The following is a 26793-nucleotide window of genomic DNA, read 5'->3' on the forward strand; positions in this document are numbered from 1 at the left end:
CATCCGGTTGTGGCACGTTCCGAGGCTGCATGTCCGGTGAAGGGTTAAATTGGTGTATCATCTTCAATAGTTCGACACGTGTTTCACAGTTGGTACTTTTTAATATTTTATGAAATTGGTATTTTATGTGAATTCGGTGTATTAATGATTCTGTTTAATGGAGTAATTTAGGATAGTAAATGCCTGTTTAGAAATTGAATTATCAAATCGTCTGAAAAGACCAAAGAAACGCTAAAGAGATATATTTATCACGTACCGGTATGTTCCGAAGATTTTAACACAATGGTTTTACGCGAAAGCGAGCTTTACAAACGAACATTTGTCGATTCGTTTAAGATTTTCATAATGTGATCATCATACTTAAGAAGCTAATATCAAATAAATTATGTTTTGTTTTAATCTTTAGTCAACGTCAATGTTAAAAAAAAAAAGAGTCGAAGCCAATGGGCCTTTAACGTCAGTCATTTAGTTGCAGTATAGGGGTATTGACAACGATTGGGATTGTGCAATACTATTATGAAAATTCTGAGCAACCTGAAAAATAAAAGAACTTCGTTAGAACCATCTCAGAATTATTCCAGACAACTTTGAGTTGAATCTAATAGGTGGATCTTGAGAGGTTTTAAATGCTTTTTTCTTCAAAATGGCGACCATCTTGGATTTCACACAAACCCGTTAAGTAACAGCACGTCGTCAGGACCATCTCAGAATAATGTCAGGCAAGTTTGATCTGAATCCTAATGGTGGAACTCGAGAAGGAGTTTGAAATGTGCTTTTCGAAATGCAGCCATCTTGGATTTCAGACTGACCCGTTTGATAACAACGAGTTGGTCAAGATTATCTCAGGATCATTTCAGGAAAGTTTGGGCTGAAACTCTCTGCTGGAACTCGAGAAGTTGAAAAACATTATTTTTAAAGATAACGGCTATATGGCGGCCATCTCGGATTTCGGACCGACCCATAAAATAACAACGCTTTGTCAGAACCATCTCAGGATACATTCAGATAGGTTTGAGCTGAATACCACTCATACAACTTGAGAAGACCACGACTACACAATCTTGTTACAAAATGATCACTGGTTATATTGTCTGATTTAAACATACTCCGTTATTATATACTTTGTAATATATCTTTTATAAAAAAAATTTTCCATTTAACGACAATATCAAGGAGAATCTCTACAATCCGGAACTCTCTACAAACCGGCTTTATTTTGTGGTCCCAAAGGTGTCCGGTTTAGACAGAGTGCACTGTAATATGAAAATTGAATAGGTTGGTTCCGGAATCGTGTATCGTGAAGAGTTTATATAATACATTTTATATATCAATTCCCGTAATAATCGCCTTTCTTCAACGGGTGTTTTCTTCGCGTTGTCTAACAATAGTTGGAGCCAATTTAACAGCTAAACTAGTAACTAATGATTTATACCTAACTAGTTATGGGCCTGAACTTCTGGTCCTAACAGATTTTAGTGTATAATTTACAAAATACTATAAGACTCACACAACTACATGTTTTATCATATGTCATTACTGCTGACTCCAAACAATCGCTAATTTGAAGTTCAAATGATGTGAAATTTATATCAAATTAAATTTTGAAGTCTTCCCTGCCTGATAAATGATGTTCTTGCGTTTAGGGTTTAAAGAGCACACAGGTACTCGAAAGACAGCAACCTTGACATGCGCAGTGGCTGGGAAACCCCCACCCAGGGAATTCCCGCCTGTTTTCACCTATCGTACGACGTCATTTCATTTTCAGTAGTACATTGTGTATATTTCAATCCTTAAGACATTACCGGTATTTTTTTTAATTTTATATATAGGAAGAACATATTTCATATGTTAATTAATCAAGAAAATGGCTACACTTAACTCTGTAAATCACATTTTCGTTGGGGACTTAGCTCAGGCGAAACAGCAGCTAATTGGCTGTAAACAGTAATTCTTTTCATTATCACGATTAAGCAGAGGCTACAGAAAAAAATGGATTTGCCCACAGGGACTATCCACACATTTTTATAGTGTAATTCGCGGTCTATATATTATTATCTACATGAACCGTGGGTTTGGAATATTTGCCAAATCCGTGTGGTTGCGGTCAGTCAATTCCATTATAGACCGTGACACCAAGTACATCATCGCGTCACCATTGTACAAATTACGACACGACTTAAGTTCTTTGTTTCCTCTGATAATAAGTAAAGTGTTCCACCGTTATATAAATATGTAAAGATATCTACCTTCCAAACATTTAATTTATGCATCACCTTCCCGGACAAAGCGAAGTGTCATACCGGAGGCTATGTTTATTTATGGTGGGTAGATGGCAGCACTATAGTCAATAAACGTGACGTAATACCAAGACGCACTTGCTTAACCAGTGGCCAAACTGGTCAATAAACTTTATCAGTGTGTCTAGTATATACAATAATGACCACACACTGACCATACACATAAAGGTGGCCAGTTCTTTGTAATAGGTGAGAAAAGACGCGGCCTAATCAGGTGTCAACATTCGCTATGACGCGCCATTTAGTGTCCGTGTCAAATATTTTATACGATTCTAATAGGACTTGAAAGAGACGTGTGAGAACTGGAGATAGCCTGTCAAGTGTCTGGTCAATATATGTCCTGCTGTGGTGGTAGATAATCGGACTTCTGTGCAAGTTCTTGCTTTTAACTTTGATATTGATGTTTTTCTTATCGATAGATGTTTGTCGATCAGTTTCTGTCAAAGACTCAAAAGTTCCAATCACAAAACTACAAGGTCGGAAGCAGAGAAGGCTTGATTTTCGGTTTGAGCAATTTTCAGAAAATATCTATCCATGTTTTACCTGAAGTGTTTATAAAAATAATCAATTATCTGTATGGTTAATAGAGGTCTATGATAAAATGCTTATAGGAAACTTATGCTTAAAACTCAACCTGACACTTTGTTTGTAAATAAAATTTCATTTAATTGTAATTCATTTTTAAGCCCCTGGATTTGACTGTCTAATCACAGCAGACACTTTAATGACAGGAAGTCTCTGGTCACAATGATGATGTAAATATCGTTTTACAATAAGTATATTAACACACTCTCCAAATAAACACACGCTCTGTCAAAACATGGACCTTCTAGAGTACATGGTGTATCTCGTAATTCCATTCTCATGCACTTTATATGTCGGCCGAGTTACGGGTATGCGAGAAATTACCTGCAACTTAACATTTTATAACTTATACCCTTCCTGTCGCCTGCCCTACGGTGTCCCTATGTACCAGCCGGGGTAGTTAAATTTGCGTCGCCTCAGATGTCATAGGAAACAATATCTAAAAAGCCATAATCTTGTCGGACTTATTCCCTGTACTTTAGACAACATTCTCATACAAACCATCATCGTTTGTGTTAAAATGTTTTATTGTTTAGTCGTTATATCTATATTTGCCTCCGGATAATGTCGACATTAACGTGGAAAAGGAAATATTGAATTACGAAACATCTAACAAAAACCGGAAGCTTTTAAACTGCCTTACTCCGGTTTTAATTATCCGAGAGCATTTATTATTTTCTAAAGTGAGCATTTGACTGCAAAATAAACAAAGCGGTGTACAATTCAGTGTTATACAGGCACGTGTGAAAGTAGAACAAAGCCCCGCGAGGAAGTTGATATCACGCGCGTGCGTTACAGATGTTTTGTTGTCTTAATCTGAATATAGGTTGATAAACTTAACTAAAAAATGCCAAAATGCAAAACCATTGTTGTACACAACAATCAAATATATCGGGCGACACGAATGCCCCCGCCCGAAAGAAAGGAGTCGTTTGGAACTTTTAAGTGTTATTAGCTATGATAAGATGTGTACTCATGACTTTACATTACAAGTCAGGTTTTGAATGACCAAGGATGGTTGCCTTTGTTAATTACTAGCTGATCTAGTTTAATTAAGTTGTACCTCATATATTGTCAGTTAAAATGTTCCCTCCATTAAGAGATTTTTCACTTTATATATTCCGTGATATTTTTCTGTTTTTAAGTTCACACTGGAGTTAGGCAAGGCTCACCCATTTTGGCTCTACTGTTTTTGTGAAAATTTTGATTAGTTAAATCAGAGACCAACATATGTATATACTAATTTAGTATATAGGTCTCTGGTTAAATGATAATAATTCTGGGGAAGTGTCCATAAAAAATCAGAACTATACCTGAATTTCATCATGATTGGAGTTCTATATCTGTATCAGTTAAAGAGTGAGTAAGAGGAAACGAAATTATGACGATATGACGTAATGATATTCTGATATATCAGAGTTACTTCCCTTTGTTTGAGGGCGGTGATGGCTCGAGTGCCGATGAGTACCGAGAATGATGCAATAATGGACAAGGGTAACACTGGATGCCCCGCCCATGAAATGGCGATGAGGGTTATAATAAAATCCCGGCTATACAACAATCATACGGTATACAACTTACACTCGAGACAGGACCAGACGCAATGACCACACGTACAGCAAATGATGATAACACTTATACGCGTAGCTACATACCATCACTTTAAACTGATAACACTGGTGTTATCGCAGAATAAACACCATGTCTCTGTTCGAGGATTAAGATACCATGCAAGACAAATAATTCATTTATCATGTGCAAATATCAATGTTGGAGTGGAATTTTATATCAAACACTTTAATTGATAAAATGGTATTAGTGTTATCATGAAGTCGGTGGTTTTACACCAATGATCTTGTTTGATTCGCGAGGCTCAAAGAATTGTATAATGACACATAAGTGATTAGCGCGTTTGATACGGATTCGGTAACAGACACAGTAAATATCGAATTGTTGATACAAAACTGCAACATACAGCTGTTTCGTCCTTCGGGGACTCGTTAAACCGAATCATGACGATTTTACTTATAGAGAGTTACTGAAGTTAAAAATTATGAAAAAATGTACAAAATAAATTTTTAAAAATGCACAAAAAAAAAAAAAAAAAATGGAAACAAATAAGATATTCTTAGCTGACACATCTGTTCTAAAAATAAACATTTCCAGTTCCTTTTAACACACAGAAGCTAATAACTTGATAGATGACATTTATATGCTTTTTATATTGTACTTGATACGGCCGATAGTCTGTTTATAGCATCTGGGCCCTCTATACAGGCAGGTCGCTACCCGCATGTTCTATGACTTAGATCTCACTAAACAGCTATCAAAGACAGTAGATTACACGCTTAAGTAAATATATCTCATTAATATGATTATTGTGGTCAGTCCTGTCACTCTGGACAGACAATAAGTGGTCATCTGGTGGACGTTATTAGGCCTTACCTACCACGTTCTATGGGCATTAGAAGCTACTTGATATACCAGGTGTGTTTCGAACACTTTCACTTTGACAGGATAACACTCTAACTGTGAACTTTGTCGGCCTTAGAGGGGAATCATGTCCAGTTCGGACACCTCCTCATGTTCGGACAATGGTCAACAGAGAGTGTAATGGATCATACCTGCCAACCTGGGGTCCAGGTATTGAGAAACACGGCGAGAACGTGAGAAAATCGTCCACATTAGCTAATATTTTTCGTTAACAACGAACCAAACATGCTGGGCAGGGAAAGTTGGTTGTAACAGTGATCGTATTTTGGCCACTGACCACTTTTTTCGCTTGTTCAATGTCACGTCAGCTTACTCTACTGATTTTATCATAAAAAATCTTATCGTAAATTGGCCCCCCACCCCTATACCTACTTATTATAATTATCGTATAGGTATCTTGAATTTAAATTCCGACAATTAAAAATGTGATAATGATAAATTGCATTTCCCGTTTAAGTAAACAGAATTGAATGGGATATGGATTCTAAGCAATAAATTCTGTCAATATCATCATAAATAGCCTTACAAAATACTTGGTGTGGTAACTGTATCTATAGTTCAAAATAAATATCTAATATCTTACTGGCCATTTGACAGTCGACGTCAGACAACGGAGAGGAAAACGCCTTCAAAACTAAATACATGTACAACACATGTTTTCTATGTAAATAGAAACAAATTATTCAAATTCAATAACCGAATGGTGTTACATCCCAAATGCTCAGTAAGTTTGGACCCTTCCCGCCCGGGAATGGTTTTAGCCATTTGATATCGCTTCATTTTAAAGCTAGCCATACTTATGACTTAGATACAGATGGCAATACAGCCTGTCACGGTTTTAGCCGATAGTGTACATCTCAACTCTAACTATCGCTCGCTGAAGTGTTGTTACGTCCGTAAGGTTTCCTTAATAGGTGATCGGATAATACTTTAAAGTGGCGGATAAAAGTGTCATTGATTCCAATGCCTGTTAATATGTATACAGGATGTTTGTTGTACTATCCAAGTCGCATTATATGTATACAAGAAAACGTTTGTTGTTGAATGTTTTGCAGGGTTATTTTATGTAGAAAGATTGTTGTTCAAGAGTGCTTTTTTCAAACTCGCCTTGCGTGTTGTAGAATTCTCTGGTTGTAAAGAATGTCATAATGTTATGTGTAGATCATTTGTTGTAGTATTAAAGAATGTCTGCACAGACTATTTGAGTACAGTGTTTATTGCAGAATGTCAAACACATCAATTTACATGTCCGATAGTTAAAACCTTTGTGACGTCGGCAACCATATTATTCCAAATATCGCAATGACACGTTGAAGAAAGGAAAGCACCTATTTTATAATTCTATAATTTCACAATATTAATAACCATCGTTAGCCATGTTATTTGAATTCACGATTGAATCAAATATTTTAATATGCCATCTAAAATTTAAGGTTATGTTGATCTAGCGACTATTTTTGGTTGCAAGGTGACAACTTACAGACAACGGTGCTGTCCTCCCCGAATCGTTCGGAGTTCACACAGAGTCAGAGAGGGTCAACTAAAGACCCAACGCCACCTCCCTAAAATACGTTGTTATAAGGGGTCAGACTCCTTGGGGTCAAACTACCTACAAACACGTCGAGATTTATTTTTTTAACATTCCTTGCATAAAAAACATGTCGCGTCTCATTTCTGATAAGCTCTTTGAGACATGGTTCTCGGGTCAAAGGTGGCATATGGAATTATAATAACTAGCCCGGCTTTAGAGCCGGTGTGTGAGTGCCGATTGTCCCCGCGTGCACGGACCAATTATTTTGGGGATACAGCTGTAATCAGACGTGACTGAGCCAAACTGACCATTACGATGACCATTGGCGATGCCCAGTGCTGGTCAACGTGTGGCGATAATCGGCCACTGACGCTTGTTTCTGTCACAATTTCTTTTATTCGACAATTTTGTCGGTAAAACATAATTACATGTACCTGTCAGACCCCATGTCCCGACCGGACTTTGTTCATGCGGGTCAGTGGTCACCGAGAGGTCAGTCAATGTCCAAAAGTGGTCGTTTTAATTCGCCTATAAAGGAGATACACAGATATCGTAAGGCGTTCTTTGTAACTCAATTAAAGACTTCATATTTCACAAATATAAATGGCAGAACCCCTAGCGCCTGAAGCTTGAGAAAATATTTATATTTATTTTAATGAACGAAAAACATGTTAATAGTTTCTAAGATTAGGTGGAATGAATATTCGTATAGATGCAATACATGTATGTATATATATTTTTACTAAAATTGCCTTTAGAATATATAAAAAAAATGAATTTCTTTAGAGAATATCTAACATTTGTCTTCGAATACAAATAGCGATATATCTGTATAGAACATCACAATGAAATTATGACGTCACATTGTCTCTAAAAAGTGACGATTTTCATTGTGTCATTGCTCTCGTGATGATTTCGTTTTCTCAGTGACCCTTATGCCATAGCCCAGTACACCGCTGCCTTGCAATTGTATAGCCAAAAAACTCCGGTACCTAATCTAAAAATCTTCAAAATACTGTCTCGCAATAACACTTTTATGACAGCTCATTGTTTACGCTAGCTTTTATAACTGGTGTAAAATAGTTTTTTTGACATTTTTATCAGTAACTATTTAAGTGCTCGTTATACTTTTCAATGAGTGAACGGAGACGTGCTAATCGTAAAACGCTCAATTAATCATTAAACATTTCCGTGGATTTTTTTTTTCCGTTTTACAACTATCAGGCAAGTGCTCGTTAAAACATTCAGCCCAACAATATAGTTGGTACTGTTTGAAGCATGTTTTAATCAATCGATGGTTGAATCGGGAAAACTTGCTAATCCGAGGTTTTAGAACACATGAATGATATATTTTGTTATTATCTAATCCGAATTCAAATACAAAGATGAAAATTTCGATTTTTAAAATTCATTTCAACTATTAGACGAGAGTTAGACAGATTGATAACAGAAGCCATGTATATACATGTATAAGGAACTTAATTATATCAAATGTTTATGAATTTAAAAAAAAATGATTCACGACGCATATGAATCTGTTCGGCGTCCTTTTTTGTAACTAGTACACACAATTGTACAGCTGTACTTTCAGTTATATGTGTTATAATAATTTATCAGAATACATTAAAATAAATTCATTTCTAATCATATTGGAGAGTTCTACGTTAACTAACAATAATAATTTATTAGACAAATTCGTTTACTAGTGGTTTGCATTAGTCTTTTTAGGAGCTTGTGGCTAGTTTTATGTGGTATGAAACCGATCAAGTCGGGTGACCCCGCGTGTTTTCACGTTGGAGTCGAACCACTATCCACTACGCCATCCGATCGGCGACTTTCGTCATTATGGACATCGTCCGAAAGACCTGGCGGGTCTAAAATTATCTAAATTTGATTAAAGGCCAGTTCTGCTAATATGAATATCTTTAATCAGTTGAATCATCGGTACATAACGCTATTTTCAAATTCATCTTATATACATGTAATTAAGAAATCGTTGTATGACCTGAGATTGCTTAAATATAATACATGTTTCAATACCATTGACCATATCTCGAATTTAAAACCACGAATAACGTTTGCCGATAAATGAAATCCTTCTGTCTACACATCCATAAATTTGAACCTATTTTTAAAAATCAATTATCCCAAAGTATATGTCAAATTGAAGTCCCCTAACTACATGTACATATACAATTAAATTTATGGCCCTGTTTATTCAGGGACTCCGGTATGTTAAATACATAAACGAACGTAAAATGTCCCTACCTTGGTACCAGATCGTAGGATACATAACACGAGTAAGGCGTTCATTTAAAATTGAATCATTTTTTATAGTATTTGATTTCTCACGAAGATGTTAATGTCTTGTAAACGCTGGTGATTATAGTGTAACTGCTGTGTAACAGGTTTTAATTTCCTGCACACGTGTAGTTCTGTAATTTAAAGGATCACGTTGAAGATTTATTTTGTTGGTGTGTGAAACACATATCCAATATCATGTTTTCCCGTAAGTAACGTGGGTTTTTGTTCCCAGCTGCAGGGAAAATGTGTCCCTGGACACTAAAAAGGTCCTTAAAGTTGATATTCTCGGGCAAAATTGTCTGTATCTTATTTTATAAAATTCACCTGGTAACAGAGCATCCGAGATTTTATAAATATTGATATTTAACATTATTTTTTCTCACGGAGAGGACCATCGACAAAGTGACACGATGGTCGTACACAATGTATGGGCAGTCATGTGTAAGAGCGAGGTGTTCCGATCGCGTCTCGGAGATCGAACTTCTTTGTACTTTTTCATCTGATTCTGAGGAAATACGGGATCGGATGACACAACAAACATTTGTGAAAATCTATTGAAATGTCAGTATGTGGATGCCCTCATTCATGTTTGAAGTAACATAAGCTGGGGGTGATAAGAAGTGATGCAAAAATCTTTTCGTGCAAGAATTAAAAGCATGATCAAATTAAACGAAAATTTGGCATGCATGTCGACTATGGATTATGATTTTGTTAAAATGAACCATTCACAGACTCTTCATACAAATCTTACTTGTACGCTGTCGCCAACGAACTCCGTGACGCTGTCATTGGGACGTATTGGTTTTCTCGCATAGGCCTACTTGATCCGTGATCCGAAGAGAAATATCACAAGATCTACGTCACAAGGGAAATAACTCGTACAGATTTTTTTTCATTTTTTTTTTTTTCCGAAGCAGAGAATAAAAAATGTCAATGTCAATTGTTATTTTACAATATACACATGTTATCGCATTGCAGTGTATCAAAGGGGTTCGGTCCCTAAGGTACAATGCATCCCAAGAACTGATAGAAATGCCCGCTCTCGGAGATCTAATCTTTGGTTTTTATCGTTTGTTGTTGAAAATAATATCCTTGAACGGCAAATACAAAATAAAAAATAAAAAATAAAAAATACACACACACACAATTTCAATATGAACTAGAACAGCATGACAGCGGGTGTGACTATCAGATAGAGATTCATTTTGTCATATGGATTAAATGAATAGCTTTTAAATTCCTACTTCATCACTGAGAATAGCAGTTCACTGCACTTTCAGTCGATAAATGCACCGTCATAGTGTATCAGTGCAGTGGGAACATGGAACGATGACGCAAGATAATTCAACGATGATTCAGCAATATTTCGACAAAAACGCAGACGATGAAAACATGTTCTTATTTTTTTTTACTTTAATTTTCTTTAAATCGAGAAAAAATGAGAGAAAAAGAAAAACTAAACTAAAAAAGTCGTGGGAAAACTGGAGTTTGTCGAAACAGGCGTGTGTTGTGTATAAGTAACACTTAGTTGTGTTTTAGAACGATAGCAACCGATTACGTGTGACTTCCGTATTGTTTTTAACGCCCTTCGGAAGTAATCGGGAAAAGACATCGAGAGAGGTCAGAGGTCAAACCAGACGGTCACCACTTGACAAAGACCGAAAAAGAAAACTTCGCGGGGAAAAACACCTTAGTGTCTAGATAATGCAGATGTCTCTATTTATATGATTTTACTCCATGATGAAATGCCAATCTTATCAAATAGCCTGACGACGCCCCCTTCCCGTTCCAAACTGCTACAGGTACCCATGCGTAGATGTTTTACTTCAAAATTTCAAACACAGATGCAGACGACACTGCAAATATCGTAGACTTAAAAATCACAGAATATATCAATGTATTCGTTCTTCAGATAGATTATAGTTTTAATTATAGTTAAACATTGCTGAGAAATGCTCAGATAAACTGTTTATTTTATTCCACAATTTCTGGTCGGGAAGTTTTTCTCACGTACAACTTCAACAGAAAACCTTAAACAGGACACAGGTTGACCTGACCAGACGCTGAATAGGGGCTTTACAGTCCAAACAAACGGGTGGGACTGACCTCAGATGACCAGTACGTGACCCCACGATGACCAGTGGTCAGTTTCCCGTCTGGTTTTAAATGACCCTTATGTCCTGATTTAAACATTCAGACTCTAATTTTTTCGACCTCAGAATTAACCCCATAAAGCTTTAATCTACGGAGACATATATTCATCTTATCTTTCGTAAATATGTAGCGGGCTTCATAGTTCTCATTTAGACACGACGACACCGTATCTGATGACCAACACTCGCGACTAGCCAGTACGGATATATATAACACACTGACCTATCTGTATCCATGGCCATGTATACACCACGTGACGCTTTTAAATATTTATTATATTTGAGTAAGATCTTAAACAAACGTACATGTCCATTAAATATGTTTCTATTCAAATATAAATACACACTGTGACCTTTCTTTATTTTCAATGACATACGTACCTGTTGTTCTTTATGCCATATGCATGGAAATGCTTTAAAAAAAGCAAAAAACAAAAAACAAAAAAACATACACACACACATTTTTGCAATGGGAACTTTGGATGCAAATATTTTTGACATGCAAAGTTTATTTTTCGAATTTTCATCGGTCGATTTCTTGATACCATGTTTCTGACTGCAAATTCAAAATGTTTCAGGAACCGACATGATAACCTGTATCTTTGGGATATGTATGGTGGCTCGTTAGGGCCAAGTATCAAATCTCGCATTCTCGCACTCTCGACCTTAGGTCGAGAACGCGAGAATGCGAAAACGCGACGGCGAGGGAGCGAAAACGCGAGATTGCGAAAGAGCGAAAACGCGAGAATGCGAAAACTCGACGGCGAGAATGCGAAAACGCGACGGCGAAAACGCGAGATTAATCTCGCACTCTCGCCGTCGCGATTTCGCTCCCTCGCCGTCGCGTTTTCGCATTCTCGCGTTCTCGACCTAAAGTCGAGAACGCGAGAACGCGAGATTAGTCATTAACGGCCGTCCTCGCACTCTCGCTCCCTCGCGTATGGAAGTTCCCATAATTTCACATGCGTGTTTAACTCAAAGCGTCTGGAGGATCGGGATCCTTTTCCGAATTCGATTCGGCAAATAAAATGGCTTCGAGTTTCGAAGGTAAGTGTTAGACTTTATACTGTTGTTTTCATGAATAAATCGTTGTTTTATGACAAACGTGTATACGGTAATAGATAGAACCTAATCATGACAGGTCTGCTGTGTATATACTATATGTCGGTGGGTGATGGAGATACCGTGGGTATGGGCGGCGGAAAGGGCATATGTACGGTAGGTTACATTCTTATAGACAACGTTTAAATTGTTAGCTTATTACTTCAGATAATTGAGGTGTACATTGAGGCATGTGACTGTATCAGACCGAGGGCTAGACTAGACTCTAATTAAACTTTTTTTTTTATTTCGATCCCACGTATGGGCGGCGGAAAGCCCGAATTAAAGGGGCAAAATCCATTAAAACAAAACCTATGTCAAAAATCATATCAATAAACTTTCTTTTCAAATCAACATTGGTTTTGTTTTAATGGATTTAAATAATGATATTTATTTGTTATGGAAATATAGATACCAGGGATGATATATTGAGGGATTTGTTCATCAAAGATTACACCAATTTGGAAATGCAAACAAAGCTGCACTATAAAGGAATTAGTATGAGGTAAGTGGGCCTAATATGCACTAGCTTGTAATGTATACATGTATTATGTTTAAGGATATAAAACAGAATATAGAAAAAAAGGTAGTTCAGTTGACACCTAGACCTTCAGATCAATTACTATAGTTAATATTTGTCCCTTATTTTTAATATGTCAGATCATTTGTACATGTAAGTCAAGATCATGATTCTTTCTAGGTGTACCATATGCCAATACACCCACCTGTTATAAACATGTACTTAGATATATGTAAAGATAATATAAGCATGTACATGTACCTGGTCAGTATATCACTGACAGTTTAGACTATAATGGTCTGTTTAACAAATGATACTGTTTCCAATCAATTTTCTATTTACATATTATACTCAGAAATATATTGCGGTAAGAAAGGTGAATTATTTTTTATCAAAATTTAATATTGAATGAAAAAAATGGGAAAATTTAATTAATAATTCTTAAACCCTTTTTTTGAAACTTTTACTTTTAAATGCATACAATGTTTACTCCCTTGAACTTGTTGGCACAACTTTCTCTCTCTCTGTGTCTGTAGGTCAATTTGACACAATCACAGGCAATTCTGAAATTAATTATGAATGAAGATTCATTGGTGAATGAAAATGTGTGAAAGTTAAATTGTCTATGTATGACATGTTTGCATTGTTATAAACTTGATAAAAAAAGAATAAAGATTACGAAAAAAAATTCTTCACTATAGAAAACTGACTTTGGTGATGCAATAGTATACTACTATAGCAGCATTGTCATACAATGGTATATTCATGAAGGTACATGTTTTGATAAATGTTTGTAATTTTAAATAATGTATCTTCCAATTCAAGGCAACAGTGTATGATAATATATTGTTAATTTAAGGAAGAAAGAAAAGGCAGTGGTCAAAACCTGGGATACCGCAGCCTGACTAAGAGACTTTTGACAAAGCATGGCATGGCAGTTGGAAGGTAAATACTAAAATCATTTAACCTTTTTCATTGATTATAATTTAATCCTACAAATTCAGTGAGATAAAACACTTCTTTGTATCTGTTTGAATTATATACTTCCACATTCATGACATCATAACAAACAAGGAAAAGTTCTTTATCCAGGCATTTAAGACGTCTTAAAATTGATGATAAACACTAGGATTTAGGTCCAAATACATGTATACCTGTGTCGCATACAACTTTCTTGATTACTCACACTTTTTTTATTACCATAACATCTTGAGTAATGATTAAGGTTGTTTGACTGTACCATGTAATTAAATATGCCTCAGAATCACTTCTATGTTGCGGGATCTTATTCATTAGCCTCTTAGAGTATCAATGTTTTTACTATCCAACTGGCCCGTATTTTATCTTTCAGAGCTTCCAGAAAAGTGTTAATGTTATCCGACTTTGATATAGTACATATATTGTATGATATTGCTAAATGTTGTAGACTGATATTTTACACTAATCCTGTTGTTGACTTTATTTTTACAGAAAATCAGTATCTAGCATTCTTAGGCAAATTGACCCAAAAGGTGTGGAGCTTAGGACACATCACTGCCTGATCAGGAGGACATACTACAACAAGGGGCCCAACTTCCTGGTCCATATAGATGGGTATGACAAATTGAAGCCTTTTGGATTAGCCATACATGGAGCCATCTGTGGGTGACAAAGTCTGTGAACATTTCAGAATCTTAATTAAACTTCTGTTTTGACTGTTCAAATCCTCCTTTGCTCTTGATCTCTTGTTTAACCCTAAACAGTTATTGTTATTCATTGTGTGATTTGAAAAGGCAAACAAGTGGTAAGTTAATTTTTTCTCTTGGAGGGCAGCATGTATATTTCTCTAGTTGCATAAAATGTATATATAGGAACTCCCTTGGTTTCTTTTTGTGATCTGTACCAAGATACATGTATGTATGATAGTTTTTAGACTGATTGTGATAAAAGTGACCAATAGACAGACCATCTTGATTCAATCGTTCTATTAATCTAGTTATTATGTCACAATATGATGTTATTCCTATTGGCATGACTGTTAACATAGAAATGGGAGAGAGAAAAGCAGGGAAAATATCATACCGTACTCAATTAAAGTTCATTTAATGGTGTGCAGCAATATCTTTATCTAGTTTGAAATAAGTATCATTATGGTTTATATAGTAACTTTGAAGTTTTAATGCATAGTAATAATGAGTTAGTATCTGAGTATTCCTATATAATCAAATTCTTGACTAAGTCTTCTTTTAATTCAAGATCAAACTGCATATAACAGGAAAAAAATCATAAAATATTGCCATAGGTTATTTGATATTAATTTGGAATGAAACCTAAGTTTCATGAATTGTATTTGAAATTGCTCTTGTTTCAATTGTAAAAGTTGTAAATATTTAATATTACAGATTTTCACGACGTGTCTTATGGTTAAAAGTTGCCAGAACCAACAATGACCCAAGAGTGGTTGCCTCATACTTTCTAGAGTTTGTAGAAGAGATAAATGGTATGTAAAGCAAAAATTTAAGGTGAACATTCATCATGTATTTTAACAAATTAAAGTAATGCAAAAGCCAACACCCTTGCCGCCAAAGTGATACCTATATGTCTCAGGTGACACAAAATAGATTCCTTCCTCATTAGCATTGGCATAATTTACTTTGTTTTGTTTCTTAATCAAAATGATTTAGGAGTTCCAAGGTGTATACTTACCAGACAACCAGAGGACTGTCGTTCTGGAAAACCAGAGATGATGTATCTACACCCCGAGCTATACAGTATTGTTAAATTTTTTGTTACAATTTTTTTTAAATTTAATTTAGGTAATCTTAACCCAAAGGGTCATCAACATTGTTCGTCTACCATTCCAAGCCTTCATATATGTGTTTCATAAATATTCCAAGCCTTCATATATGTGTTTCATAAATAATAATACTTTACTGGTGGTACATTAACTAATTTAATAATGAATTTTAATGAAACTTTGCTAGAACCAGAAGGAATTCATCTTTGTTAAAATAAGGTTCCTAATAACCAGAGACATAGTGTTGTTGCCTAAAAGTTCCAAAGGGTTAAACCTCTCAATCTTTAAAATCCATAAGTTCTAGAAATGCTATCTCTAAAAATTGTTCAGGCTGAGCCCATGGAACTCCCCATTTGTCCACAGGGAGGAATCAGTTTACCATATATAAGGAAATAAATGTCTTGCATCTTTATTCACATAATATGAGGGTGTGTAATGCATTGCGTCTTGGCAATACTGAATTCTGTGAGGTGAAATGGGAAACTTAATCCCAATGAGTTGGACTAGGTGATGTGGCAGGAAAAGTGATTACATATAAATGAAATATTATATATATAATGATATTGTATATAAAAGTTTATGTCCAGTTTTAGAATCGATGAAGATTATTTTAAGTTACAAAATAAAAGTTGTTGGTGTAACCCCCCTGTGGTCCCCATTTTACCCCAGGGAGATACAATATGATCCTTTTTACAATTAGATCATTGATACTTTATTTGAAATTTTCAATTCTTGCCTAGGACACCAACATTGTTTCTAGTTTATTGCCTATAATTATGATTTTATCAATTTTAACAATTTGTATTATTTCATTTCAACTCTGCATTGTCAGATGAATATATACTTGGCAAGGTACACAAGCCTCCCGCTTTTGCTTTCAATGCCAATCTTAATTTTAAAATTTTGATTACCATATATTACATGTATATCATAATGTTATGTTTTAGGGACAGTGGATTACAAATTTTCAGTGAAATTAAGTGATGTGGAGTCCTTGAAGAGTTTCTGTAGTTATCCAAGCTGCTATGGATGCACAGAGGAGATGAAGGAACACGTCACGTCTATTTTGCTTGAAGGTAGAAGGAGTGAGCCTATAAATTCTGAAGATGCAAAGGAACTGTTCCAATGGATGTTACAAAAGATATAGATTGGATAAGTTGACAATGTGATGAGGATTGTGACAATAATAGTTTATCCTCAAAAACTTTAAAGATTAACAAAAACAAGAGGCCCAAAGGACCTTAAATGGTTATCGGACTACATCGAGTATGTCAAACTTCAAAAAGTAGTATAACCCATAATGGTTGAAATGTTGGATACATGTGACCTTAAAAGTAGGTCAAGCTTATTCATTTGAATAAAATTGGTATTCCTCCATCCCAGCAAGCTACAGGCCCAACATCAGGTCTCTATATATATGTACCTAGGTTATTTTTTTTTTAAATATCATATCCTTTTTGACCCCAGTCACCTTGAAAGTGGGTCAAAGTCATTCAATTAAACAACATGGTGGGGCTTTGCATCAGCATGGTACAGGCCCAATATGTCAGATGACCTTAATAAAGAAATAACATGAGCTATATCTTCCAAATTTATTTTTTATTTGATTTGAACATCAATCAAAGAAAGAAGCTAACACTCAGAATATTAATGTTCATCCTTTCTTGTAAACAACTGAAGACACTGCATTGGAATCAAATGAAATTGTCAGTAAAATTCTCTAAATCATTGAAAATAGCATGTAATTGAAATTATATCCAGTCTTACCACGTTGAACCTAATGTGTGTAATATAAACTGGATCTGTTGCGCAATCGCATTTGATTAAATTGAAATGAGTCCATGATTTAAAAGCTATTTTTAAAGGAAAAGCTTATGGAAAATGACAACATGCGAAATCAGATTGCAAACTATACACATTTGTCTCCTAATTTAATGTTGGGTAGAGGGATTCAACCAACAGGTTATAACACTTGTTGACCCTAGGTTAGTTGACTTATTGTGTCATTCTGACATACTTTTCTTCATGTCTTAAAATCTTATCTTCCACAAAATGCGAAATCTAATCTTGAACCAGTGACCTTCACCTTTACATGACCACAGGTCAGTTGGTTCTCAATTTGTTTCTTATAAACTTTGCTTCATAATTCCCTTAATGCCATTACAAAATATTAATCAGACGACTAATATTGAGGTTATCAATTTGACCATACATATCTATTAAGTAGTAAGTCTATTCAGTAACAGTGATCTCATAGTTGACATTTTGACCACAGATTCAATCCCACTTTGTATCATTCATCACTTCTCACTCAAGTTTTGCCAGGAAGCCAACTTCCGGACAAACAGACAGACGACGGAGACAAATACATTGATCTCCAGTTTCACCGGCAGGGGCCTAAATAAATGTTCTTCACTTGAGGTTAGCTGCTATAGATCTAAAAAAATTGGCACAACATGCAATGAAAGCCTTGAACACAATTTTAAAATCTAAGAAACTTTGCTGTCATGAAAATGTTTTGATTGTCAAACGATTAAAACCTCCTGCCCATTTTATTGCTTTTGTAATTGTATCCTGAAACTCGTCAGGATCATCGAAACAACGCCATATTGTTAATATAAGGGCACAGGTGTGGGCTGTTGGAAATTGTTTAGTGCTTCCAAAGGACACTTCCAGAGATTTTTCAAATCCTAGTGGAGGAATGCTTGCTGCTCCAGTCCAAAAGGATAACACCTCGTCTAATGAAATCCCTGTGGATCCCCCTGAGAGAAAAAATTAAAGATACTATTGTCACAGATATATTTTTCTAATACATTTACATGTATCAATTGCTACATAAATATCATAAAAAACATTTTGCAGAATACAGGGCATGTGATACTTATATAGAAATCTTTCAAACAATACAAACATACCCTCAATGTTTCAATGCTTAAAGATCATCAGTTCATTAAACAAATTCATGTTTTGCAGCTGAACATACAGATCAACTATACACTGTAATGCAATATAACCATTTAAATATTGAGCAGCTCGGATTAAGTTTTCAATTTATAGCTTGAATTTTAAAGCTGGTGAAAGTTTGTATTCTGAAACACATTTTGGTCTGGCAGAATATTCTACACTAAAATCTATATGCCATTATAGATACAAATGGTATGTGTTCATAATGTAAATAACCTTCTGAATAGGCAAGAAAAGCTTCTAGACAATACAAAGCCTTTTCCTCCTGCCTCTTATTGTTGGATCCATCAGGACTCCAGTTCACCTTATAAAGCTCCCCGATGTCTCTGAACCGTAGAGCTTTGCTGGTCTGGGTGAAGAGATGAAGAAAAGACTTTGAGGCCAGTTGGACTGCATCTAGCAGTCTTCCCACTTTGTTCAATCCATTCCTGAACTGAAAAAATTCTGACTGGACTCTGAAATGTAATAGACACATTGATACATGTGCATATTTCTGTTGTATGCCTATACAAGGTCAATATATATGTATGTTACTATCCATGTAAGGAAACTATGGTGGATTATATTCACTTTGGGGTGGGACGCTGACATGGACGCAGGCAGTGGGGTACAGCATTAGCTCAGGGTTACTCATAACCAGTGAGCTAATATTAATAGTATTACCAAGGGCAATAACTCTTTAGATTACTTTTGAATCATTTCCATTTTCAAACTCGAAGATCTTATCAATATATATCAACATACAAAGGTTATTGTTGACAGACAGACCAACGCTGGAAGCCACGGTATGGCATAAGGTCACCTTGGTCCTTTAGACCATGTGAGCTAAAAATTCAAGAACTTATAGCGTCTGAATTTTGATAGAAATTATGTTGAATTTTAGGAAAATTATAATTGCCTCTCTTGTCTACAGTTGACCATGCCTGACACAAGTTCTTACCAAGGACTCTATACACACTGACTGTCAAAATGAATTGAACTAACCGCACGTGAGTGACCCGACATCCCTGAAACTTCATGTGTGAAAAATTATCTTCCTTTTTGAATAGTGTTCAGTTTGATCAAGGGTTGAAGCACTGTCAACTTTTGGCGTTATGTACGTACAGAGAGCTGATGAGGAAAACTATAGTCTCCCCCCTTCCGCAGCTTCACTGTTTACCATGGACTTTATAATATTTGAATCATCAGAATTATTTTGCATTTTTTTTTTAATTTAGCTGGAAAACATTTGGCTCTGACTTACCGGTAGAAAATTTCATTTTTTTTAGGATGTCCATTAGTTGTTGTTTTTTCTCAAAATGTCTAAAATTAGAGATAGACAAACTCTGTTCCAAGCACCAGTCACTGATTTTATCCAGTTGATTGTGGTACTGCTTTTCATCAAGTGTATTCTGCAACTAAAAAGAAAAAAAAACATTATTTATGTAAGAACGTTTTATAGCACACCACTCAATGTACCTATACTGGCAAAATCATATTTTTATATTTATTATACTCCAGTATATCAGTGTTCTAGAAATGGTTTTCAAGGATGACGTTCAACAAAGTTCGAATTTAAGGTAATCATACTACAATATTCACATGTTCAGGTGGAATGAATATGCACATAAAGTAAATTTGAAGTCCCCGCCAGCATGAAGAAGATATTGATGAGGATGAAGGTTATTCAAATTATAAAAGAAGTAGATGATTTTTTGACGAAAATTGACTTATCCCAATTTGTACATTTATTTGCTTAAAAAAGAAGACTGTGTTGCTTAACCCAGTATACTACATTGTTAAATGAGCCAAGTTTACTGATTTATTATGTAGATCATATCAACTCACCAGAATTAATTTCTCTCTGGTTTCCCAGTCGAAGATACAATCCTCCAACAAGGGCAATGTTTCTGTCTCCATAGCAACATCTCCATCTAACACAACATTTGCAACAGCTGGATGGAGAACTGGTATACTTGGCCCACCATGGAGGAGGGAAAAGGCAACCAGTTTGCCTGACAGTTCATAGAATCCTTGAGATAATTTTTCAAGGTCATGCCGAAAAAAGTTCTGCCCTTCCTGACCCTGAAAAATTTTCCCACATATCTCTGCCATAAGACCTCTGAAACATGAAAAAAATATCTATTGATGGATTTGTGGACCAATGAAATGATTACAAACTGAACTTTTAAAAGAAAAAGAATCTGATCTGCGGCTAGAAAATAGCTTTTAATATGCATGAATACCCTTCCACCAATTTGAAAGTGTCACTGAAATATTAAAACATGAATTGTATGAAAAACTGATGATTGAGGATTTTATAAGGTTATACAGGAGCAACTGTGACCTCAACATTGACCTTGGAACCTGGCTGATACAAAAAAGAACATGTCTGAGATATTCTGTGTATATACATGTACCTTCATCAAAATATTATTAAGAAATGCAGAACCTAGAGTGACGATACTGAATCGGTCAATAATTTTCTATACATTTTATAGGTAGAGCAAAACCAATTTCATCTCTTACCTAGACTCTAGAGTAAAGAACCTGTGGGGTGTGGGAGAAAATTTTCCTATTTGACACTTTATTAACAAGAATCGTATCGAGCATTGTATCGCTCACCTGGTTGGATTAGACCAAATGTCAAAATAATGTTCATTTTCAATTTGTTTTATTTGGAAATCTCAAACAATGCTATATATGGTTATAGTGTGGCATGTAGCGATTTAAAGGAATATTGCATATATATATTAGTCCGCCTGAAGTAGCCTGGGAGAGCAGAAAGGCCTTGCAGCAATGTTTTTCATTATCTTGTTATAATCTACCTTTCGAGGACATATTACATTTTCTTATATACATGTACTACTATCAAATCCACTCAACTCTCTTACCATGTCATCCTTGAACGATTGCGTGAGATGGCCACATCCAATCTTCTCCAGGATGACTTCAAATGGATCAACTTCAACTGTGAACAAATTTCTTAAAAGTGCAGTAAATACAATCTTCAGACAAACATAAAAATATACAACCTAAGGTCAAGTAAAATTATAGTTGTGATTCCTCTTTCCAGACTATCACTATTCTTTTTAATGCTGATCCAATCGGTCTCGAGTTCAAACCAAATTTCATATTCTAATTGCCAGTATAGCCACTCAAAACAACGTACTATCCCCTAAATGCTGACCCTTTTTGAAACATTTCATCAGATTTATCATGCTCTGACCAAGTTATACATTTTAGTTCATAAATCACAGAGGATCTGTGTAAATAATTGTCAGGTCCAGATATTTGGACACTTGCTTGATAATGTACATCAATGATCGAAGGCCAAACATCACCTGTTTAAGTGTTAACATTATACACCCTGTGGTAGGTTAGTCTGTAAGGTACAGTATGGTAGTTGATGAGCTACCAGTCCTTTGAGATTCATTTGACATTGTAAACAGAATGTGCTATTACAGATAATGTACAATTCTTAAACAAATACTGAATACAGCTCTCAATTAGTTACTCACATATTTGTAAGACAATTCATGAAGTAGGAGTCTGAAACGTAGCTGTCAACTTTGTAAGAACCGCCATATTGAAGAGAGCGGGTAATACTTAATATTAGGCCTAGATCCCAAACTGTTAAAAAACCCAGATTTCAGTTTTTGCCAATAAGAAAAAGGAAGTGGCCCAGGGGCCTTCTTATGGTCAGACAGGTCACCTGAATTCTGATAGTGATATGAACTAATTATACCTTATCCCCTCTCTAGGGAGAAATTAGAACGAATATTCATACCCTGCCTACACTGCTCTCCGGCAGACGACCATCTGTCAAAAATTATCCGTCCGTCGTCCAGAGCTACGTTATCGCAGCTAGGGAGAAATGTGAGACCCATACCATGATTCATAATTTTGGTAAAAGATACTAGACCTTCAGACCCTTCCATGTATGGAAGTTGAATCCACCATATACTGTACCAAAGCAGAGATATATATGTATATATGTCTCTGACCAAAGGTAGAAGTAGCTAGAGAAGATTTTTCAAATTTTAGTCAATTTGAGCACTTTTCGCCCCTCCCCTCAAGTCCCTGGGGGTCAGACAATGCCAATTTACACAGGGGCTTGTGTGCAATGTCCAATGTATGTACTATTCAACAGCCATCCCATACTGATAGTTCTAGTATGGTTTAGACTATATTATTTTCTATGGCAATTGAATAAATAATGCTAAATATTATGTGTTCCCTATATATGTATATAAACTACAGTAAAATTTGCCCCTACCCGGGGGAAACCCGAGACCCAAGGGACAGGGTCATGAAATTCACAATTTGTTTAAAGACCTAATAGGCCTATAAGACCTTTCAATCTATGAAGAGTACCGTATTTGAATCCACTGTTTGGGAGCAGAGAAGATTTTTGAAATGCTAATTTAACTTTTTTGGCCTCGCCTCACAGCACGCAGTCCTCTGCGAGCAGTCAGTGCCAATATATGCATACTATTCAACAGTCATTTCAAACCGACAAATCTAACAAAGTTTTTTTTACATCAATGAATCCTAAGGAAAAAATATTACACGAACTAAATACACGGTATGACATCTTAAGTTTGATTTTAAAAATCAGTCCAGCCACGTGGACAGGTGGTCGAGTAGCCCGAATGATTCTGGTCGTTTTAATATGGCCAGATAGCAGGGAATACATTCCTTGGCTAGTAGTAACAACGAAGGTTGAAATACTTTCAATGCAAAGGTGTAATATGTAAAAAAAATTCTTGATAGGGGTACTTACTTGTACTTTCAGAAGTTGAAGCCATCTTGTAAAGGCGCGCGGTGAAGCATCCCGATCCTCCAGACGCTTTTGGTTAAATACGCATGTGAAATTATGGGAACATCCTTACGCGAGGGAGCGAGAGTGCGAGGACGGCCGTTAATGACTAATCTCGCGTTCTCGCGTTCTCGACTTTAGGTCGAGAACGCGAGAATGCGAAAACGCGACGGCGAGGGAGCGAAATCGCGACGGCGAGAGTGCGAGATTAATCTCGCGTTTTCGCCGTCGCGTTTTCGCATTCTCGCCGTCGAGTTTTCGCATTCTCGCGTTTTCGCTCCCTCGCCGTCGCGTTTTCGCATTCTCGCGTTCTCGACCTAAGGTCGAGAGTGCGAGAATGCGAGATTTGATACTTGGCCCTAACGAGCCACCATAGATATGCGCATTTCTCAAACAGTTCACCGAGTGAACCTATGGTTGCTAGGGATGTCATTAGTGTTATATTTGGAGAGGAGTGTGGTAAATGCAAAACAAAAAACAAAAACAACAACAAAAACAACAAAAAACAACAACAACAAAACAACAACAAAAACAACCTATTTACCCACTCAGTCACGCTTATAGCGTCAAACAAGTGGTCATTTTACAAAGTAGATTGGATCATGACTGACCAAAATTGACATATACAGTATACAGATCTTACATGCATGTTATTGCAATGCTGTATTAAGTAAATCCAGATATTTTATGGGGTTAATAAAGTTGAAACCTCTAAATAACTAAATATAATCATAATATTTTTCTAGAAAGCGGACAACCGCATCTTGATGTGCTATGGAAATTCAGCACTAGATGTAAATCAAGAAGGTTTGAATTGAGTGAATTAGGTTGTAATAATGATAAAACATATGATAATAAGATCTACTTTTTAATCTATAGCCATACATATATATTATTGGACAGCAGATTACAGATAGACACTGTTGATAAATCATTGGTAATGAGTTCAAATGTTCAGGAAATCATCAAAAATACAAAAGTGGGCGTTACTGGCTGGGAGGTAGAGTGCAAAGAATATTTTTAATACGAGTAAAATAAGTTTTGTCTTGTAAATACTGTGATATCACATATCAAAGATTATTCCTGAACAACGCCCTTTAAACTACCGCACTCCGAGTCAATTAGGGAAACTTATCATCACTCCACGGACTAAGATGTCAACAAAATCGTCAGGAAAGCTGTGTTTATATTGATTATGGACGAGAAAAGCTATAAAACGGATCCCAATTTATTGACGGAGATGAAGAGATAGAAGCTGTCCACATAAACCCTAAATGGTCGGATTATTATTAACGTCTCCATCCGCGGACTCGGGTCCATAAAACCCTTCAATGGGTCCATTACCGGCGACGTGGAGGAAGTGGAACATAGGAACTCTCCTGTAGCGGGAAACCATCAATATCACAGGTAACATTACGCCTTAGATTGTCATCTAAGTTAACGTTTCCACGCGCTCGGCGGAAGGCAATAACTACTTTTGTATGATTAACTCGTTCTGTAAAGGACATGTTTAAGACGAAGTCACCAAGAGACAGACACAGTAAATATCGGTGACGCATTAGGCCAATTATGTGTAGAATATAATATTTTTCCATATTTAAGTTTGAAATCCGGCTCAATAGGCTACTTTTGAATAGAGTGTGTCTTTTCCTCTTGTAGATTGAAATCTTGACCAATCTGTGAAGGGGCAGTGTCCTGTCGAACACTGCTCTTCTACCCATCAAATTCGTCCCAGGGGGTTTATTGGAGTCGTGTTATTGAAATCCATGTACACGAAGATGAAAAGGAAATATGTATTCATTCATACATGTCTATGATTTATGCGAGAGAAATAGGTTAATGTATTCGTTATTCCGTATCCACAGCGGGTGGCAACATCCTGGAGGCTTATGACGCTTTAATCATACCGCATAATGATATTTCTCTATATATTATAGGTAACTACACTACTTATTAGCCGGATTGACAGTTTTTCACTTTCTTATAAAATTTCGATTAATTTTATCTGTTTTATTTCATCAGTGTCATTAAAAAAAAAAAAAAAATGTTTCTGTGGAACAATACTTGTTATAAAATTAACGAGATAGAAAGATTATGTTCAAGCTTATGTTCCATACACAATATGACCAATTTACTATAGGGTCATACAGTAGTGTTAATCAACATCTACTACCCATAAATATCATAAACGTATGACTACACACACCATTCTAATGACCTATCAACACAGTGATGTCATATAATGTCACACGGTAGTCTGATGACCCATCAACCCAGTAATGTCATACAACGTCACACGGTAGTCTAATGACTTATCAACCTAGTAATGTCACACAACGTCACACGGTTGTCTAATGACCTATCAACCCAGTAATGTCACACAACGTCACGCGGTAGTCTAATGACCTATCAACCCAATAATGTCACACAATGTCACACGGTAGTCTAATGACCTATCAACCCAGTAATGTCACACAACGTCACACGGTAGTCTAATGACCTATCAACCCAGTAATGTCACACAACGTCACACTGTAGTCTAATGATCTACCAACCCAGTAATGTCACACAACGTCACACGGTAGTCTAATGACCTATCAACCCAGTAATGTCACACATCGTCACACGGTAGTCTAGTGACCTATCAACCCAGAAATGACACACAACGTCACACGGTAGTCTAGTGACCTATCAACCCAGTAATGTCACACAGCGTCACACGGTAGTCTAATGACCTAACCCAGTAATGTCACACAGCGTCACACGGTAGTCTAATGACCTAACCCAGTAATGTCACACAGCGTCACACGGTAGTCTAATGACCTATCAACCCAGTAATGTCATACAACGTCACACGGTTGTCTAATGACCTATCAACCCAGTAATGTCACACAACGTCACGCGGTAGTCTAATGACCTATCAACCCAGTAATGTCATACAACGTCACACGGTAGTCTAATGACCTATCAACCCAGTAATGTCACACAATGTCACGCGGTAGTCTTATGACCTATCAACCCAGTAATGTCACACAATGTCACACGGTTGTCTTATGACCTATCAACCCAGTAATGTCACACAATGTCACACGGTAGTCTAATGACCTCTCAACTCAGTAATGTCACACAATGTCACACGGTAGTCTTATGACCTATCAATCCAGTAATGTCACACAATGTCACATAAATATCATAAACGTATGACTACACACACCATTCTAATGACCTATCAACCCAGTAATGTCATACAACGTCACACGGTAGTCTA

The 26793-nt window shown here is 36.2% G+C and overlaps 2 protein-coding genes across 13 annotated transcripts; one reads left to right on the forward strand and one right to left on the reverse strand.

Moving 5' to 3' along the window:
- Positions 1-12148: 12148 nt before the first annotated feature.
- Positions 12149-17336, forward strand: LOC117327222. 11 transcript variants are annotated; one of them, XM_033884098.1, is made up of 7 exons: positions 12169-12410; positions 12876-12969; positions 13848-13929; positions 14455-14628; positions 15366-15463; positions 15648-15734; positions 16708-17336. In XM_033884098.1, the coding sequence occupies exons 3-7, from the start codon at positions 13916-13918 to the stop codon at positions 16905-16907; spliced, it is 573 nt and encodes a 190-aa protein (XP_033739989.1). In that variant the 5' UTR covers positions 12169-12410; positions 12876-12969; positions 13848-13915; the 3' UTR covers positions 16908-17336. The 11 variants fall into 11 exon arrangements, 10 of the variants coding, with proteins under 10 accessions (XP_033739986.1, XP_033739992.1, XP_033739984.1 ...); XM_033884097.1 differs by having other exon boundaries at positions 12170-12410; positions 13844-13929; XM_033884095.1 differs by lacking the exon at positions 12876-12969 and having other exon boundaries at positions 12164-12410; positions 16732-17336.
- An 8-nt stretch (positions 17337-17344) lies between these two features.
- LOC117327223 lies at positions 17345-23753 on the reverse strand. Of its 2 annotated transcripts, XR_004532600.1 has the most exons (6): positions 23490-23753; positions 21598-21674; positions 20552-20825; positions 19968-20121; positions 18941-19179; positions 17345-18522 (listed from the first exon to the last, which is right to left on the reverse strand). XR_004532600.1 is itself a non-coding variant. In XM_033884105.1 (5 exons), exons 2-4 carry the CDS (start codon positions 20816-20818, stop codon positions 19142-19144), a joined length of 459 nt encoding a protein of 152 aa, XP_033739996.1. In that variant the 5' UTR covers positions 20819-20825; positions 21598-22093; the 3' UTR covers positions 17345-18522; positions 18941-19141. The 2 variants fall into 2 exon arrangements, 1 of the variants encoding a protein (XP_033739996.1); XM_033884105.1 differs by lacking the exon at positions 23490-23753 and having other exon boundaries at positions 21598-22093.
- Between the last annotated feature and the right edge of the window lie 3040 nt (positions 23754-26793).

This window comes from Pecten maximus, chromosome 5 (genome assembly GCF_902652985.1).
Source record: "Pecten maximus chromosome 5, xPecMax1.1, whole genome shotgun sequence".
Classification (NCBI taxonomy): Eukaryota; Metazoa; Mollusca; class Bivalvia; order Pectinida; family Pectinidae; genus Pecten; species Pecten maximus.